Consider the following 18,731-nt stretch of genomic DNA (forward strand, 5'->3'; position numbering starts at 1 on the left):
GCTCCATGTCTTCCCCTCCTTCTGTCTCCCCCGCCCCCGTTTCTGCTTCAGTTTCTGTCTCACTTTCTGTCTCAAACAGACACAGCTGACCCTGGCTCCTCCCTAGCAGGGATTCACCCTCTCCGCCCCTCCCTGGCCAGTTTTTAAGTCGCTGGCTCTCAGGAACAGCGGGCAGTGCTCAGCCAGAGCTCTGGGTGCAGGATCTCAGGTGAGGGGCTCTGGGGAGTGGGGCGTGGGGGTGCGGGAGACCTGCAGGTGGAGGACAGTCCAGGGCGGTGGGCGAGCCTGCTTCTCTGAAGCACTGTTCCTCCACTCTTCCTCCACCAGGTCCCAGAGGGAGGACCCTAAGCCACCATGTGCTTCGCTAAGGTGAGTGACTACGAGGGATGAGGGGAGAGTGGGCCTGGGGTCTCATTTGCAGTCTGTCCCTGCTCCCAGCAGCTCAGCCCCAGCCCTGCTGACTGCTCTGCGAACAGCAGATGTGTCCTAGGCTCCCTGGGTGCTGGGGTGGCCCCTGGGGAAAGTGAAAGTGTAAGTCACTCAGACTCTTTGCGAACCCGGGGACTATAGCCCACCAGGCTCCCCAGTCCGTGGGATTCAGGCAGAGATGCTGGAGCGGGTTGCCACTTCCTTCCCACTGGGGAAGAAGAGGGTCAGAACATGCGACCTGTGCCATCAAAGCACCCAGTCTCACAATGTCCCTGGTCGAATGCTCTGCTGTCACCATCCTGAATATCTGGATAATTGGTGGCAAACACGCTAGTTTCCTGTTGTTCTGAGCCACTTCCTTCTGTAGCCCGTCCTGGCTGTGGGGCTGGGGCTCCTGCTGGGAGGTCGGTTTGGGGGGCAGCTCAGTGTGGGGGCCTCTGTTGGGACCGAGGAAGGAGCAATGGACCAGGGTGAGTGTAGGAATTAGAGTCGTCATGCCCATGGGGCAGTTAGACATGGAGCGTATGCGGTGTCAGAGTTTTCAGCCATCCTCAGCCTCTTTCTAATGCTTATTCATATTTATTGAATTTCTTTTGTCTCAGGAATCTTAGTTGCAGGGTGTGGGGTCTAGTTCCCTGGCCAGGGTTGGAACGAACCCCCCTACACTGAGTGCTGGGAGCCTTGGCCACTGGACCACAAGGGAATACACCCCAACCCCACCCCGATCCTTAGGATAGCCTGGAAACCCCCGTGTGGCGGGGCCTGACCACATGTTCCTGGACACTGAAAGCATTTCTCTCAGGGCCCGGATCAGGAGCTGAAGCCACACTGAGCTCAGAGTCTATTGGTTCCCTTTGGGGTGCCCTCTGCCCTCTGTACCAATCCCCTGTCTCAATTCTGAGGGTGACCAGATGCTCAGGGGCTCTGGGCCATGGAACACCAGGATCTGGGATTGGTCATCAGGGGTGACCCAGGCTGAGTGCTCAGGCCCAGTGAGAGGACGATGCTGGCAGCTGGGTGTCCCCCGGACCCGCAAGGTGTTTCACTACCGAGTCACGTGTGATGCGGGGCTGACAGGATGGGCCCCCGGACACAGGGTGTGCAGACGGGAGCCCTGCACGTGCTCTGAGCCGCACTGACCCCCAGGGCCAGGAGGGCAGCGGGGACACGCCAGACTCCCGGGTTATGTGGAGTCTCTTGAGGGGTCAGTGGGGCACCTCCGTGACGCATCAAGTGTCTGGAGGGGAAGGGGCTGGGGCCGGGGGTCTGCAGGGTCAGAGGTCAGGAAGACTGGCCGCTGTCACCGTCAGCGGCTCAGACAGGACAGGACAGTGCCAGTTCCTCCCTGGTCAGCTCTCAGCGGGGCCACGGAGGGCTGGGCATCTGGGCACCATGCTGACCCGCCTACTCCAGGGCAAGGGGCATCCTTGGGTGAGTGTGTGTGCGTGTAAAACAGGTCTCAGTGGTTACAAGGGCAGAAGCCTGAGTTTCACTGTTTCCTCCACAGGGAGTCCCACATGACGTGGCTTCTCTCAGGAAACAAATGGTAAGAAGCTCATCTCCATTTATAGCTGGGGGCTCGGGAAGCCTGGGTTCTTCTGGGTGAAGCCGACAATGTTCTTGCCCACTTGGGATCCAGCACGGAGAAGAACCGAGCTTCTTTTACTCAAATCCCTCTGTGTTCACAGCTCAAACATGTGAATCAGTTCTGTGATTTGCTGGAAAAGAAACCAGAAGAAACACAGGTGGGTCAGTATGGCCCACCCCCGAACCCTCCCCAGGTTGAGGGAGGTGGGGTGGGGTCACAGTTACGGTGATGATGAGGGTCACAGCTCAGCGTCCAGTCCTTTCACTGGACAAACGCACACCTGTATGGCAGGTGAGTGCACAGGAAGGGATACGGAGGCCCAGGGATGCTGAGGGAGGTGTCCGGACCACAGGGCAACCAGAGCAGGGCAGGGATGCCAGACGCATGGTCCCCGTGTTGAGGGTTAGTTATTGGGGTGACTGGGCAGAGATGAAAACTAGCTGGGGCTTGGGGTTCAGGTGAAAGTGAGACAGGGTGGGGGTGTTTTAAACAGAGTGCTTTTTTCTCAACAGGTGGAGGAAGCCCAAGGAGAGATGGAGGTGAGTTGGACCTTGACCCCTGCTAAGGGTAGTCCTCAGAGCTGGATCAGCCAGGGTATGGCGTCTGGGGCCCTGGCTCCCTTCAGACTCACCTGGATGCACGGAGGGCGGCAGTGGGGACCCCTGACCTCAGCAGCGAGGCGGGAGTACAGACTGCACACCTCCTCTCCCCAGGAGGCACTCAGCGAGGACATCGTGGAATACCTGGAAGATCACATTCAAGAGAACCTTCCAGTGAGTTGGAGCCACTGTCTCAGCGCCTTCCTTCCCCTCCCCTCTGGCCTCTCTTGTCCTTGGTGCTGGCACGTGTGCACAGAGCTCCCTGGAGTGGGGGGTGAAGGGGGTCCCTGAAATCTCAGGTGGGGCATTGAGAGGGCCTTGCTGGTATCGGCCTCCCCACTCAGCGCACGGGGGCCAGATCCCTGGACTCAGCTTCCTGCCTGATGAGCCCCGTGGGCCTGGTGCTGGGTTCAGAGGCCAACCACCTACAGGCAGGTACAACCAAGCATCAGGGTTTGTTCTCGAAGGGAACGGAGGGGCCAGGCCCAGTCTCTGGGAGAAGTCCTTGTGTCTGCGGAGCTGTTCGCAGGAAGGCACGCAGTTTCCTTTCGTGGGTTTCTGAATCCCAGCGTCTCCCAAGGACTGGGAGGCCTCGGTCAGGTCAGCACCAGAGTCTGCCTTGCCCCGGGCGGGTCCCTGAACAGCCCCCACTCCCTGCAGGAATCCCAGCAGGAGTCCAGTGCCTTGCTTCTGGAAGTACTGCAAAAAGTACGCCGCAGAATCCAGAGACCCTCGGTCTCTGCCTCTCTGGAGGTCCAGAATCCGGAAGAGAGCATCTGGGCCAGAGCCCTGCGGCGGTTCCTGGGCTTTCTGCAGAGTCTGAAGCAGCGGTGTTGGGATGTGCTGACCTGGCTGCGGGAGCCGGCGGAGGCCATCCTAGAGGCCATCTGCAGTGCGGTGGAGGCCGTCTGGGGATTGCTGAGTGGTTTCAGCTTCTCTGTGGGGCAGCTCTTCGGAAACCTCATCCAGGTCTAGGAGCCCCAGGTCGTTCTGGAGGAGCCCCACCTCATCCAGAAGGCCTTGCACGTTCCCCTTCCTGGAAACCATCTTCTGAAGAGACCTTTACCCTCCTGCTCACCCTTGACCCTGACCCGTCCTTTAACTGCCCTCACCGCCTGTCCTGCAGGGAGGACACCACAGCATCAGGCCAGGTTTTCCTTCTCCCGGTCTGACCTGCTGTCAGGGAAGGGGTTGCTCTGCTGACCCGGGGCTGTGGGAGAGGCTTGGAAGGAAGGAGGCCCCAAGGACCACGGTGGCTTCCGTGGGTCAGCCTCCCTCAGTGTCTCTGCCTGTCGCTCCAGACCTGTCAGGTGGGGCGGTGAGCTGATTCTCAGTGAGGGGCACCCCTGAGGGCTGGCTGTGGGTCCAGCAGGAGGAGGCATGGTGGACCCTGACCCTGATGTTAGTATCTTGGTGCCCTCAGCATCCTAAGGGACCCAGCTTGCTGTCAGCTCAGGCCCCAGCAGGCAGGAGACCAGGAGGAAGGCTGTCCCTGTCTCCTGGGCCTGCCCCTTCCTGTCTGAGGAGGACAGCAGTCTGTCTGGCCTTCCTTGTGGCAGAGCCCCATTCCGGCCACACCCTTCCCCCTTCACATCCAGGGGGTCCCTCTGACAGGCCTGAGGCTGGACCGCCTCCCTCTGGCCTGAGTTCCCCGCTGCAAGGAGCCGCCCCCTGCCAGGCCCTGAGCAGCCTTGACTTCCTGGCCCTGTCCTTGCCTCACCTCCCCATCAGTATGCAAGTCTCTCAGACTTTCCCCTGCATCCTCCAGGGAGCCTGTGCTCAACCTCCACTTGCCTATTTCCATGTTTTCTTTTCCATAATGACCTTACATCTGATATACTACTTCTCACGATGGAGATGTTACTCAGTTGATATAAGTAGTAAGGTTTTTTGGTTGGCATTAAATTTCTTCCCCATTTCAACATCAAGATGAGTTTGTTTTTTGTTGTTGTTTTTAGATTAAATCATTTCTCATTTCAATGCAATTTACATGAAATACATTTTCTAAACCTTTCCCCTCTCAAAGAAATGTTTCAGTTTTTGACCAATGATATTTGATATGTGCATGTACAATATAAACTGGGGAGGTAACAGAACAAAATCCAATAATAATATGGAGGAAACAGTCCTCCATGGTGCAGGAGGGAGTGATTTTAATGCAATGGGTGTAATTTCCCAGGATTCTGGGCACAAGTTTCTTTCTTCCTATGGAGAATTCTGAAACAAAGAAATATTACTTACGTAAATGTCAGTCACCTCACTTCTTTGACCTTTTAACTAGCACATGCAAATTAGAGACAGCAGTTTTCAGTGGGTTATTTGCTGTAAAGAAGAGGTTTTGTACTCCATTTAGCATAGGATATCCATTTGAAAGCGCTAGGTGGTGTTTCATGGGACCCGAGGAACTCTGGTCCTTTATGTCTCAGCTCAGAGAGAATTCAGGAAGAGGCAAAAAGTGGCTGGCAGGCTACAGTCCATGGGGTGGCCCAAGGTAGGACACAGCTGAGTAACTGACACTCACTGACCTGTGAGACCCCGTCTAAACAGTAGGACGCTGCTCTGCATCCCCGGGCCTGCAAAATAGTCCTTGGCTGCCGGCCAAGCTCCTCCCCCCTTCCCCCCCACCCTGGGGTCTCTGCACAGGCTGCTCCTTTGGCCTGGGATGCCCTCCTTTCTCTTCCGGGGCAGCCCTGCCCCTCTATTTCAGGCCAGGCCCCCTCAATGCCCCACCACAGGCCTGGCACATGGGTGGGGCTCAGGAAGCGATAACGTCTTGATATGCTGTGTGTGTGGCTCAGTCGTGTTCGCCCCTGCAGCCCCGTGGACTGTGCCCACCAGGTCCCTCTGTCCCTGGGATTTCCCAGGCAAGGATACTGGAGTGGCGTGTCATTTCCTTCTCCAAGGGATCTTCCGAGCCCAGGGATTGAACCCAGGTCTCCTGCATCTCCTTCTTTAGCAGTCAGACCTCTGACCACCATGCCATCCATGCTGGGGGTTCTCCCAGTTCCGCAGTCTCGTAACTGACCTATCCTTTCTCCCAGAAACGTTCTTCCCAGGAGTTCTGCAGGAGTCTTAAACCTAAACCTGTGACATGTGGGGACTCCCATAGCCCTGTGTTCCAACACGTAAACGACTAAAGCTCCCAGCCCCAGGCTCAGAGCTTTCCCTTCCAGCTGTGCCCGAGAAACACCTCTACTTTCCAAATCCAGCTGCCCCCCAAATTCCTATGCTGAAGTCCTCTGAATGCCACGTCATCTAGAGGTGGCCTTTACAAGGAATCAAGGTAAACGAGGTCCTCAGGGTGGGCCCTAATCCATTGTGACTGCTGACCTTATGAAAATGGGGGATTAGGAGACACATGTCTGGAGAGGACGCTGTGTCGACGTGGAGATGGCGATCTACCAGCCTAGGAGAGGCCTGGAAGACAGGCTTCCCTCAGGGCTCTCAGGGGAACCATACCTGCTGACACCTTGACTTCCACTTCTAGGCTGCACTGTGAGAGAAGAAATGTGTGTTGTTGATACACGGGTCTGGGGTTCTTTGTTATGGTGGTCCTGGGCCTGGAAGACATACGAGAAGGCCATGGAGGTGCTGGGCTGTGCGAGGCTGTTGCCTCAGCAAGGAGGCTGGCCAGGCTGTGAGCGACAAGCCCTGTGGGGCCGGCCAGGGCAGGAGACACCAGCCAGTTCGCTTAGGATCGAGGGGCCAGAGGGCTCAGCGCCCAGACGGCCTTCATTCCCTCCTGAAGGCCCCGGCTGTGCGCCAGGCAGCCCAGGCCCCTCCTGTCAACAGCCGTGCCAAGCTGTTTGGGTCTTTAGAGACGGGCCCCACTGCCCATGCCGGGACGCTGAACCCCAGCCTGACTCTCAAGGCCCTCTGTGATGTTTGTCTTTCTGTTCTGCGTCTGTGAAATCCCAAGCACCCCACATTGCTGGGGACCCGACATCAGCCCTGAGACCACCCCTGATCGCCCGGCCCCACGTCCTGGGCGGCATCACTGGTCACACGTAGATGATGCTCCACAGTCGGCCTCGTGCACCTTCTCTCCAGTCAGCACACTGGATCCAGAACTGCCCAGTCTCAGGGGGACGCCCTCCTGCACCTGAAACACTTCTTCCCCCCTCGACACCTGAGCCCCTGCCGCCCACTCGGGAACTGCTTGGCTGCCATCAGCTCATGCAGGTGGGACGACAGTGGACTGGTCCCCTCTCTGTCTGGGGTCACTGCTTCCTCAATGTTCCTGGATGATGAGTGCATGGAGCCACCTCATTGACCATCCCGCACCCCAGACTCATCACAGAATTCAGGATCTAAAAACCAGTGCCTCTGCAAATCTGCTACTGGAATACCCACATAGGATGACCCACGAAGGGCGTTGCCTGGTGGTCTACTAGTTAGAATCAGGCGCTTTCACTGTCATGGCCTGAGTGAAATTTCTAGTCTCAGAGCTAAGATCCCTCAACTCGCTTGATCTTGCCAAAAAGAAGAAAAAACAGAGAGAGAGAATGACCGTGGAAACTTTAAAGTGCAGATTTCATGTCCTCACTCTGAATCTACACTAGGGTCTGGGGACAGGAATCTGCATTTGAACAACCTGCGGTGGTGGGAGTGGGGCGTGGTCCTCCTGGGCAAGGGAGCCGGGCCAGCAGCTGCATCTCTGTCTTGTGGCTTTTCTGTGTCTCTGCCAAGTTCTGTAACCTCTTCCTGTGTTTACAGAGCCCAGCTCATGGCCTGGGTGAGAGAGGTTCAACCCCCATGGGTGGAGTCACATACCCACCATTTCTTAATGTGTCACCCAGGCTCAGCAGGCCCACAGTGCTGCCCAGAGCTGACCCAGGGGGCATGGAGCCCAGCGTGGTCACAACCAGAGCAGAAGGAGGATGACAGCCAGGTGTCTTCAACCAGCCAGGGACCTGAGAATTCAAAGGCACCAGAAGCCCTCTGGGCCTCTGTCAGGACCCTTTCTAAGTATGAGGAAGAGGCAACTTGTATTCACAAAGCTTGTCAGCCCTGACGCAGGACAATAAAAATAACAGGAGAGAAAAGCCTTTCTTGGAGCAGTGATGGAGCCAGGCTGATGTTTGGTGGCAGGAATGGGACAGACTCGAATCACTGTTTTACAGAAGAGGCTGGAATCCATCATTGATGGGGGACAGGGCGGCTGAGATTGAGCTGGGAGAGCAACCAAAAGTTGGTTGGAGGGGCCCAGACAGGGATGTCCCATGTGACATCTGAGGCTCCTTTCACTGCAACAGTGGACACTTCTCCAGCCTCTCAGACTTCATGAAGCCTGCTTCACAAAAATGCCACATCGCATTGAATTATGTTGTTAAAAGAATCGGAAATAAATGATACAAATTATTAAAATATAAAGACTTAAAACTTCTGTATTTCAAAGGGCAACACCAGAAAAGTAAAAAGACAACCCACAGAGTGGGGACAAAAAATTGCAAATGTTACATGTGGTAAGGGCATGGAGCCAGAAAACATTTACTACCCTTGTGTGTGACAGCACGCTCAATGCTGTCTCCATGGCCCCATAGACTAGAGCCCTCCAGGCTCCCCTGTCCATGGGGTTTTCCAGGCAAGAATATTGGAGTGGGTTGCCATGTCCTCCTCCCGGGGATCTTCCCTGACTCACGGATTGAACCTGGATCTCTCGCATTGCAGGCGGACTCTACCACTCAGCTACCAGGAAAGCCTCGGGAAATCGTCTAGTGGTAGCTCAGAAAGTTAAAAACAGACTTAGGGATTGCCTGGTGGTGGGCCCTGGAGGATGCTGGCTTAGGGGTGCAGGATGGTTTCTTGAGATGATAAAAGTGTTCTGAAATTGACGGTGGTGATGCTTGAGTAGTACTGTGCATTGAATTAGGCACTTTCCTGGGTGAATTGTATGACATGTGAATTATATCTCACCAAAACTCCATAAAGAAAAGGGTTCAGCCCACAGTGAGACACGAAAGGCCTTTCAGGAGGTGGCCTTCCTGAGACAGATGTGGAGGTGCCCGGTGTCACCTCTCAGGGAGCCGGATCACCGGAGGTAAGACCTGGAAATGAGGTGTGCAGCTGAAGCAAGTGAAAACCACTCAGCCCTGTCTGACTCTGTGACCCTCTCCATGGAGGATGCAGTCCGTGGGATTCTCCGGGCCAAGATCCTGGAGTGGGTTTCTTTCTCCAGGGGGATGTTCCTGACCCAGGGATCGAATGCAGGTCTCCCTCATTGCAGGTGGAATCTCTACCCTCTGAGCCACCAGGGAAGCCTGCAGCTGAGCAAGAGCGGCTCTGTGGTCTCCCTCCTACCCTGGAGTTCTGAGCTGGCTCAGGGAAGGATCTGGACCTCCGGGGTGTGGGAAGGGAGGTTCAGACAACTGAACGGGCTCCTAAGGGGCAGGGGATGCCGGCTGGGGTCTGGTGGACCCAAGAGAGACTTTTCCTGAGAGGTGGGATTCGTAGGTTTGTCCCCATGGGGTGCACACAGGTGGCCCATCAGGAGGCCGGTTCCTCTTCAAGAATATGAGACACTGAATCGTGTTGTCCTAAATTCACAGTGAAGTCCTAACCACCAGCATCTGGAGGAGGTCTTTACAGGGAATCAAGTTACCATGAGGTGGTTAGGGTGGGCCCTAATCCGTTATGACTGGTGACCTGATGAATATGGGGAATTAGGAGACAGATACTTGTCTAGGGAGGGTGCCATGTAGACCTGGAGACAGCCGTCTGCACGCCTAGGAGAGAAGCCTGGAACACATGCTTCCCTCAGGGCTCTCAGAGCAACCACTACCTGCTGACGCCTTGATTTCAATTTCTAGGCTCCACCGTGAGAATAAACGTGTGTGGCTGACACCCGGGTCTGTGGCTCTTTGTTGCGGCCGCCCTGGGTCTCTAAGACAGAGGCAAGGCCATGGCTGTGTTGGGCTGTGAGGGGCTGTGGTCTCAGGGGAGGTGGGCCAGGCTGTGAGAGTCAGGCCCTGTGGGGATGGCCAGGGCCAGGGAGACCCCTGCCATGGTGCCTGAGGACTGGGGGCCCGAGCAGGGCTCAGGAGACCCTGGTGAGCGGGGCCCAGACGGTCAGCAAGGCTCGCTTCAGCGCCTTCAGAGGGGACACATCCTGTGTGTCAGGCACACAGGCCCGGCCCCTGCCCTGGGTGCCGGGGCCCCGCGGAGAGTCTCCAGCTCAGGCTCCCTGCAGGTCCTGTGACTTCCTGAGGGCAGGGTGGCTACAGAAGCTTCTCTGGATGTGGAGTGGGGTGCAGTCTGATCCACGGCCCTGGTCGGCTCCTCCTGAAGCTTCCTCAAACTATGGTCCCAAGTCTGGACTTGCCCCCCATCCCTCCCTTCGCTCGGGCTGATGGTGGGGGGACGCGCCCCAAACTGTGCTCAGGGATCCTGATCCAGCTCAGGGAGGGGGGCCCTGACCCAGGACCCAGAGTGTAAGGGACACGCCCTCCCCGCCCCAGCCCCTCAGACCTCTGGCTCCATGTCTTCCCCTCCTTCTGTCTCCCCCGCCCCCGTATCTGCTTCTATTTCTGTCTCAGTTTCTGTTTCAAACACACACAACCTCTTTCCCAGCAGGGATTCACCCTCTCCGCCCCTCCCTGGCCAGTTCTTAAGTTGCTGGTCTCAGGGGCAGCAGGGCAGTGCTCAGCCAGAGCTCTGGGTGCAGGATCTCAGGTGAGGGGCTCTGGGGAGTCGGGTGGGGGGGGTGGGGGAGACCTGCAGGCGGAGGGCCGTCCAGGGTGGTGGGCGAGCCCGCTTCCTGATGCACTTTTCCTCCCACTCTTTCTCCACCAGGTCCCAGAGGGAGGACCCTAAGCCACCATGAGCTTGGCTAGGGTGAGTGACTACGAGGGATGAGGGGAGAGTGGGCCTGGGGTCTCATTTGCAGTCTGTCCCTGCTCCCAGCAGCTCAGCCCCAGCCCTGCTGACTGCTCTGCGAACAGCAGATCTGTACCACCCTCCCTGGGTGCTGGGGTGGCCCCTGGGGAAAGTAAAAGTGTGAGTCACTCAGACTCTTTGCGAACCAGGGACTGTAGCCCACCAGGATCCCCGGTCCATGGGATTCTCCAGGCAGAGATGCTGGAGCGGGTTGCCATTTCCTTCCCACTGGGGAAGCACAGGGTCCACACATGGGACCTGTGCCATCAAAGCGCCCAGTCTCACAATGACCCTGGTCGAACACTCTGCTGTCACCATCCTGAAATTCTGGATAATCGTTGGCAAACATGCTTTGGTTTCCTGTTGCTCTGAGCCCTTTCCTTCTGAAGCAGGTCCTGGCTGTGGGGCTGGGGCTCCTGCTGGGAGGTCGGTTTGGGGGGCAGCTCAGTGTGGGGGCCTCTGTTGGGACCGAGGAAGGAACGATGGACCAGGTTGCATGTAGGAATTAGAGTCGTCATGCTCCTGGGGGAGTCAGACATGGAGCATCTGCGGTGTCAGAGGAATGAGCCATCCTTGGGGCTCCTTCTAAAGCGTGTTCATGTTTATTGAATTTCTTTTGTCTCAGGGATCTTAGTTGCAGCATGTGGGGTCTAGTTCCCTGGCCAGGGTTCCAACCGAACCCCCTACACTGAGTACTGGGAGGCTTGGCCCCTGGACCACAAGGGAAGATCCCCCAACCCCATCCAGATCCCTTCTACAGCCTGAAAACCCCCGAGTTGCGGGGCCTGACCACGTGTTCCTGGAAACTGAAAGCATTTCTCTCAGGGCCCGGATCAGTAGCTGAAGGCACGCTGAGCTCAGAGTATATTCGTTCCCTTTGGGGAGCCCTCCGCCCTCTGTACCAATCCCTCATCTCAATTCTGAAGGTGACCAGATGCTCAGGGGCTTTGGGCCATGGAACACCAGGATCTGGGAGTGGTCATCAGTGGTGACCCAGGCTGAGCGCTCAGGCCCTGTGGGAGGACGATGCGGGCAGCAGAGTGTTCCCAGGACCCGCAAGGTGTTTCCCTGCCCAGTCACGTGTGATGCGGGCCTGACAGGATGGGCCCCCCGGACACAGGGTGTGCAGACGGGAGCCCTGCACGTGCTCTGAGTCGCACTGACCCCCCCAGGGCCAGGAGGGCAGCAGGGACACGCCAGATTCCCGCCGTTATGTGGAGTCTCACAAGGGGTCAGTGGGGCAGCTCCATGACGCATCAAGTGTCTGGAGTCTGGAGGGGAAGGGGCTGGGGCCAGGGGTCTGCAGGGTCAGAGGTCGGGAAGACTGGCCGCTGTCACCGTCAGTGCCTCAGACAGGACAGGACAGCGCCAGTTCCTCCCTGGTCAGCTCTCAGCGGGGCCACGTAGGGCTGGGCATCTGGGCACCATGCTGACCTCCCTACTCCAGGGCAAGGGGCATCCTGGGGTGAGTGTGTGTGCGTGTAAAACAGGTTCGGTGGTTTCAAGGTCAGAAGCCTAAGTTTCACTGTTTCCTCCACAGCGAGTCCTAAGTCACCTGGCTTTACTCAGGGTCCGAATGGTAAGAAGCTCATCTCCACGTATAGCTGGAGGCTTGGGAGGCCTGGGTTCTGCTGGGTAAAGTCAAGAACATCTCACCCACTTGGGACCCAGCAGGGAGAAGGATCGAGCTTCTTTTACTCAAGTCCCTCTCTGTTCACAGCACAGGTGTGTGGATTATTTCCGTAATAATATAGGAAATCCACGAGAAGAAGCACAGGTGGGTCAGTATGGCCCACCCCCGAACCCTCCCCAGGTTGAGGGAGGTGGGGTGGGGTCACAGTCACGGTGATGATGAGGGTCACAGCTCAGCGTCCAGTCCTTTCACTGGACAAACGCACACCTGTGTGGCAGGTGAGTGCACAGGAAGGGATACGGAGGCCCGGGGATGCTGAGGGAGGTGTCCAGACCACAGGGCAACAACGGCAGGGCAGGAATGCCAGACGCATGGTCCCCGGGTTGAGGGTTAGTTATTGGCGTGACTGGGCAGAGATGAGAACTAGCTGGGGCTTGGGGTTCAGGGTGTAAGTGAGACAGGGTGGGGGTGTTTTAAACAGAGTGCTTTTATCTCAACAGGTGGAGGCAGCCCAAGGAGAGATGGAGGTGAGTTTGGCCCTTGTCCCCTGCTAAGGGTAGTCCTCAGAGCTGGATCAGGCAGGGTATGGGGTCTGGGGCCCTGGCCCCCTTCAGACTCACCTGGATGCACGGGGGGCGGCAGTGGGGACCCCTGACCTCAGCAGCGGGGTGGGAGTGCAGACTGCACACCTCCTCTCCCCAGGAGGCACTCAGCGAGGACGTCGTGGAATACCTGGGAGATCACATTCAAGAGAAGCTTCCAGTGAGTTGGAGCCACTGTCTCAGCGCCTTCCTTCCTGTTCCCTCTGGCCTCTCTTGTCCTTGGTGCTGGCACGTGTGCACAGAGCTCCCTGGAGTGGGGGGTGAAGGGGGTCCCTGAAATCTCAGGTGGTGCAGCCTTGCTGGCATCGGCCTCCCCACTCAGCACACGGGGGTCAGAGCCTGGACTCAGCTTCCTGCCTGATGAGCCCCGTGGGCCTGGTGCTGGGTTCCGAGGCCAACCACCTACAGGCAGGTACAACCAAGCATCAGGGTTTGTTCTTTGCGGGGAATTGAGGGGCCAGGCCCAGTCTCTGGGAGAAGTCCTTGTGTCTGTGGAGCTGTTGGCCAGAAGGCAGGCAGTTTCCTTTTGTGTGTTTCTGAGTCCCAGCGTCTCGCAAGGGCTGGGAGGCCTCGGTCAGGGCAGGATCAGAGTCTGCCTCTCCCGGGGTGGGTCCCTGAACAGCCCCCCATCCCTGCAGGAATCCCAGCAGGAGTCCAGTCCCTTCCTTCTGGAAGTGCAGCAAGGACTATGCCATATATTCCAGAGACCCTCGGTCTCCGCCTGTCTGGAGGTTCCGAATCTGGAAGAGAGCATCTGGGTCAGCGCCGTGTGCCGGTTCCTGGGCGTGCGGCTGCGTTGTCGCTCACAGCGATCCGGGGCGGAGGGGGGTGCTCTGCTGTCTCTAACCCGACATTCCAAACAGTTACTGACACAGACCATATAGACGCCTGTTGCTCTGAGCCCTCTCCTTTATTTCTTTTGGAAAGTTCTCAGCTGGACTTCAACTATTTATTGTCTCTCCATTTCTAAAAGGGTTTGTGCACAAAGATTTCTCTCTCTCTGTCTCGTTCTCTCTCGCTCTCTCTATTTTAACTTTTAATTTTGTGTGGGAATAGAGATGATTAACACAGCTGTGATAGTCTCAGGTGGTCAGCGAAGGGACTCAGCCATACATACACATGTACCCATTCTCCCCCACACTCCCCCCGTCCTAGATCCCGTTCCTCACGCAGCAGGTCCTGGCTCTGGGGCGGCATTCCTGCTAGAGGACAGGTATGGCAGCAGCTCTGTGGAGGTCCCAGGGGGCCGTTCTGGGCTGAGAGGACTGAGGAACCAGAGTCAAGGGACAGAGGAGTCACTTTAGGAATTAGAGTCGACATTCTGGTGAGGGAGCTGCACATGGAGGGTGTCCGGGTCAGAGGAATCAGTCGTCCCTGGGGACCCTTTCTACAGCCTGGAAACCCGGGGGTAGAGGCGTGTGGTGTTTTTCTGGAAACTGAAGGCATTGCTCTCAGGGCCTGGATCAGGAGCTGAAGCCACGCTGAGCTGAGTCTATTCTTTCCCTTTGGGGAGCCCTCCGCCCTCTGTCCCACTCCCCCACCTGAGTTCTGAGGGTGACCAGATGCTCAGGGGCTCTGGGCCATGGAACACCGGAATCTGGGAAATCATCAGGGGTGACCCAGGCTGAGCGCTCAGGCCCAGTGAGAGGACGATGAGGGCAGCAGAGTGTTCCCAGGACCCGCGAGGTGTCTCCTTGCCCAGTCGTGTGTGATGCGGGGCTGACAGGATGGGCCCCCGGACACAGGGTGTGCAGATGGGAGCCCTGCACGTGCTGTGAGCCACACTGACCCCCCAGGGCCAGGAGGGCAGCGGGGACACGCCAGATTCCCGCGGTTATGTGGAGTCTCGGGAGGATTCGGTGGGGCACCTCCCACCTCTGAGATGGAGTCAAGTGTCTGAAGGGGAAGGGGCTAGGGTCCACGGGTCTGCAGGGTCAGTGGTCAGGAAGACACCCAAGGGCCACTGTCACCGTCAGCGCCTGAGACAGGAGAAGACAGCACCAGTTCCTCCCTGGTCAGCTTTCAGCGGGACCACGGAGGGCTGGGCATCTGGGAACCAGGTTGGCATCTGGGAACCTGGACCTGCCACTCCAGGGCAATCGTCCTCCTTGTGTGAGTGTGTAACAGATCCGCAATGGTTGGTGAGGTCTCATCAGCCTCATTGTCGCTGTCATCTCCACAGGACTTCGAAGATCCCATCGATATCCTGCAAGGCAGAATGGTAAGCAGTTCATCCCCATGGATGGTTGGGAGGATCGGTAGCTGAACCTGAGGGTGTCCTGACCCACCTGGGCCCCAGGAGGGAAAGGACCAGGCCTCTTCGTCCCAACTCTGTCTCTCTTCACAGCACCAACTTGTTGACAACTTCTGTGAAACCCTTGTATGGAAATCTAAAGATGAGGTGGGTCAGTGAACTCCCCCGTCTCCAGTGTAAGTGGAATGGGGTGGCTTTGTTGCAGGAAGGAAGAACTTTTCCAGTGCCTGAGAGTGGGCTCTTGTCTAACACTTGGAAATAATTATCTGTGGAGATGGCATGCTGACAAAGCAAGAGAGTTTATTGAGAAAGGGCGCCCAGGCGGAGAGCAGGAGGGTAAGGGAAGCCAGGAGGACTGCTCTGTCTGCTGGCTCGCAGTCTTGGGCTTTATGGTGATGGGATTAGTTTCTGGGTTGTCTTTGGCCAGTCAGTCTGACTCGGGGTCCTTCCTGGTGGTGCATGCCTTGCTCAGCCAAGATGGATGCCAGTGAGAAGGATCCTGGGAGGTGGTCAGACACGTCGCGTCTCCTTTTGACCTTTCCCCAACTCTTCCAGTTACTGGTGGCTTGTTAGTTGCCTGTTCCTCACTAGGACCTCCTGTCCTAAAGTTACTCATGCAGATGGTTATGGTGGTGCCTGGCCAGGGTGCGCAGTTTCAGTCACTGTGCCTCCCCTAACAATTTCATGATGATGGTGATGATGAAGGTGATAGCTCAGAGCCCAGTCCTTACACTGCACAAAATTCACCTGTGTATCCAGTGACCGCACAGGTGGGGGATACGGAGGCCCAGGGCTGCTGGGGAGGTGTGCAAGTCACAGGGCAGAACGACAGAACAGCAGTGTCAGATGCCTGGTCCCCAGCCACCAGGGGAAGAGGGGACACCAGTGAGCACAGACTCGGGCTTGGGATTGAGACTCAAAGTGAGAGAGGGCAGGGCAGGGGAATTTTAAACTGAGTGATATTTTCCCAATAGGTCTGCTCGGATCTTACTGAATTGGAGGTGAGTTTGGGTCTTGCCCTTCCCCTGAAGTTGAGTCCCCACAGTTGGGATCAGCCAGGGTACTGGGTCTGGATGTCTGTCTTCCTTCTGACTCCTCTGGACCTGTGGGAGGCCCAGTGGGGCCCACAGACCTCAGCTGCAAGCCCCGTGGGCAGTCTCCACATTCTCTTTCCCCAGAGCACATGCAGCGCAGATGTGGCTGACGCTGTGGATGCTCAAGTTAAAAACAACTCCGTGAGTTTGAGCTGAAATCTCAGCTCCTCTTGATTCCCTTCCTCACTGGTCTGTCTTGTCATTGGTCCTGCCACAAATGCACAGAGCTCCCCGGAGCGGGGGGGGGGGGGGGGGGCCCTGAGAGCTCCAGAGGGGCAGCCTTGGGGCATCAGCCTCCCCACTCAGTGCTCGGTGACCAGAGCCCTACTCCAGGGCAAGGGTCCTCCTTGGGTGTGAGAGTGTGTGTGTGTGTGTGTGTGAAACAGGTCTCGGTGGTTACAAGGTCAGAAGACCGACTTTCACTGTTTCCTCCACAGGGAGTCCCATGCAACCTGGATTCTCTCAGGGCCCAAATTGTAAGAAGCTCATCTCCATGTATAGCTGGGGGCTCGGGAGGCCTGGGTTCTGCTGGGTAAAGCCAAGAACATCTGGCCCACTTGGGACCCAGCAGGGAGAAGGATCGAGCTTCTTTTACTCAAGTCCCTCTCTGTTCACAGCACCGCCGTGTGGATTATTTCTGTGATATGATGGGAAATCAACCAGAAAAAGCACAGGTGGGTCAGTGTGGCCCACCCCCGAACCCTCCCCAGGTTGAGGGAGGTGGGGTGGGGTCACAGTCACAGTCATGGTGATGATGAGGGTCACAGCTCAGCGTCCAGTCCTTACACTGGACAAACGCACACCTGTGTGGCAGGTGAGTGCACAGGAAGGGATACGGAGGCCCAGGGATGCTGAGGGAGGTGTCCGGACCACAGGGCAACGAGGGCAGGGCAGGCATGCCAGACGCATGGTCCCCAGGTTGAGGGTTAGTTATTGGGGTGACTGGGCAGAGATGAGAACTAGTTGGAACTTGGGGTCCAGGGTGAAAGTGAGAGAGGACGGGGGTGTTTTAAACAGAGTGTTTTTTTCCCAACAGATGGAGGCAGCCCTAGCCGAGATGGAGGTGAGTTTGGCCCTTGTCCCCTGCTAAGGGTAGTCCTCAGAGTTTGATCAGGCAGGGTATGGGGTCTGGGGCCCTGGCCCCCTTCAGACTCACCTGGATGCACGGGGGGCGGCAGTGGGGACCCCTGACCTCAGCAGCGGGGCAGGAGTACAGACCGCACACCTCCTCTCCCCAGGAGGCACTCATGAGGGACATCCTTGAATTCGTTGAAGATCACATTCAAGAGAAGCTTCCAGTGAGTTGGAGCCACTGTCTCAGCGCCTTCCTTCCCGTCCCCTCTGGCTTCTCTTGTCCTTGGTGCTGGCACGTGTGCACAGAGCTCCCTGGAGTGGGGGGTGAAGGGGGTCCCTGAAATCTCAGGTGGTGCAGCCTTGCTGGCATCGGCCTCCCCACTCAGCGCACGTGGGGCCAGAGCCCTGGACTCAGCTTCCTGCCTGATAAGCCCCGTGGGCCTGGTGCTGGGTTCAGAGGCCAACCACCTACAGGCAGGTACAACCAAGCATCAGGGTTCGTTTGAGCTGACATCTCAGCTCCTCTTGATTCCCTTCCCCACTGGTCTGTCTTGTCATTGGTCCTGCCACAAATGCACAGAGCTCCCCGGAGCGGGGGTGGGGGTCCCTGAGAGCTCCGGAGGGGCAGCCTTGGGGCATCAGCTTCCCCACTCAGTGCTCGGTGACCAGAGCCCCGCTGTGCGGCTGGAGCAGGGTTCAGAGGTCAGTCCACCTTCAGGTACAATAAACCACCAGGGTTTATTATTTGAGGGGAACCAAGAGGCCAGGCTCAGGTTTTGGGAAAAGTCTTTGTGTCTGTGGAGCTGTTGGCAGGAAGGCAGGCAGTTTTCATTCATGGGCTTCTGGGTCCCAGAGTCTCCTAAAGGTTGGGAGGCCTCGGCTCGGTCAGGACATTGCCCCATTGCCTCCCATCCCTGCAGGAATCCAGTCCCTTGCTTTGTGAAACACAGCAAGAGGTTCGTCGCAGAGTCTGTGAGCCCTCCGGCTCCTACAGTCCCCCAGGCCCGAACCAGCCCTTTGACTCCTCCACTTCAAGGAGTTGGTACGCCTGGATACTTGAACGATTTTATTATTTTAATTTTTTTTAGTTCTACTAGTTTATTGCTGCCAACCCCTCTCCCTCCACCCTCGTGCACACACGCTCAGTCATGTAACCCCATGGACTGCAGCCCGCCAGGCTCCTCTGTCCATGGACATTTCCAGGCAAGAGTACTGGAGTGGGCTGCCATTTCCTTCTCCAAGTGGGTTGCCATTTTCTTCTCCATACTTGAGCGATTTAAAGAGCTCCTGCAGTGACTGCAGCAGACGTTTCGGAAAGCCCTGAACTGGATTAAGCGGATAGCAGCTGCCTGCCTACCAGGCTTGCACAAAGCGGCTGAGGCCATCTGGAGAGTGTTAAAGGGTTTTTGTTCCTCTCTGGAGCAGTTCTTCAAGAGCCTCATCCAGGTCTAGAAGCCCCAAGGGGTCCCCAGGGAGCTTGGCCTCTCATCTAGAAGCCTCGATTTTCCCTTCTCACAGGGCATCTTCTGATGCACCCTTTACCCTCCTGCTCACCCTTGACCCATCCTCACAGGCTGCCTCAC

General features: G+C 57.1%; 1 protein-coding gene across 1 annotated transcript in view; it reads left to right on the top strand.

Annotated features, from left to right (window-relative positions):
• The window catches only part of LOC122701306, a 28,227-nt gene extending 9,496 nt beyond the window's left edge, over positions 1 to 18,731 (top strand). The window contains exons 5-16 of the mRNA XM_043914112.1: positions 2,118 to 2,174; positions 2,530 to 2,556; positions 2,731 to 2,790; positions 14,909 to 14,947; positions 15,074 to 15,127; positions 15,955 to 15,981; positions 16,159 to 16,215; positions 16,512 to 16,550; positions 16,692 to 16,748; positions 17,111 to 17,137; positions 17,313 to 17,372; positions 18,069 to 18,731. Coding sequence (XP_043770047.1) covers positions 2,118 to 2,174; positions 2,530 to 2,556; positions 2,731 to 2,790; positions 14,909 to 14,947; positions 15,074 to 15,127; positions 15,955 to 15,981; positions 16,159 to 16,215; positions 16,512 to 16,550; positions 16,692 to 16,748; positions 17,111 to 17,137; positions 17,313 to 17,372; positions 18,069 to 18,236 — 672 coding nt within the window. The 3' untranslated portion in view covers positions 18,237 to 18,731. The remainder of the gene's footprint in view (positions 1 to 2,117; positions 2,175 to 2,529; positions 2,557 to 2,730; positions 2,791 to 14,908; positions 14,948 to 15,073; positions 15,128 to 15,954; positions 15,982 to 16,158; positions 16,216 to 16,511; positions 16,551 to 16,691; positions 16,749 to 17,110; positions 17,138 to 17,312; positions 17,373 to 18,068) is intronic.

This window comes from Cervus elaphus, chromosome 10 (assembly GCF_910594005.1).
Source record: "Cervus elaphus chromosome 10, mCerEla1.1, whole genome shotgun sequence".
NCBI lineage: Eukaryota > Metazoa > Chordata > Mammalia > Artiodactyla > Cervidae > Cervus > Cervus elaphus.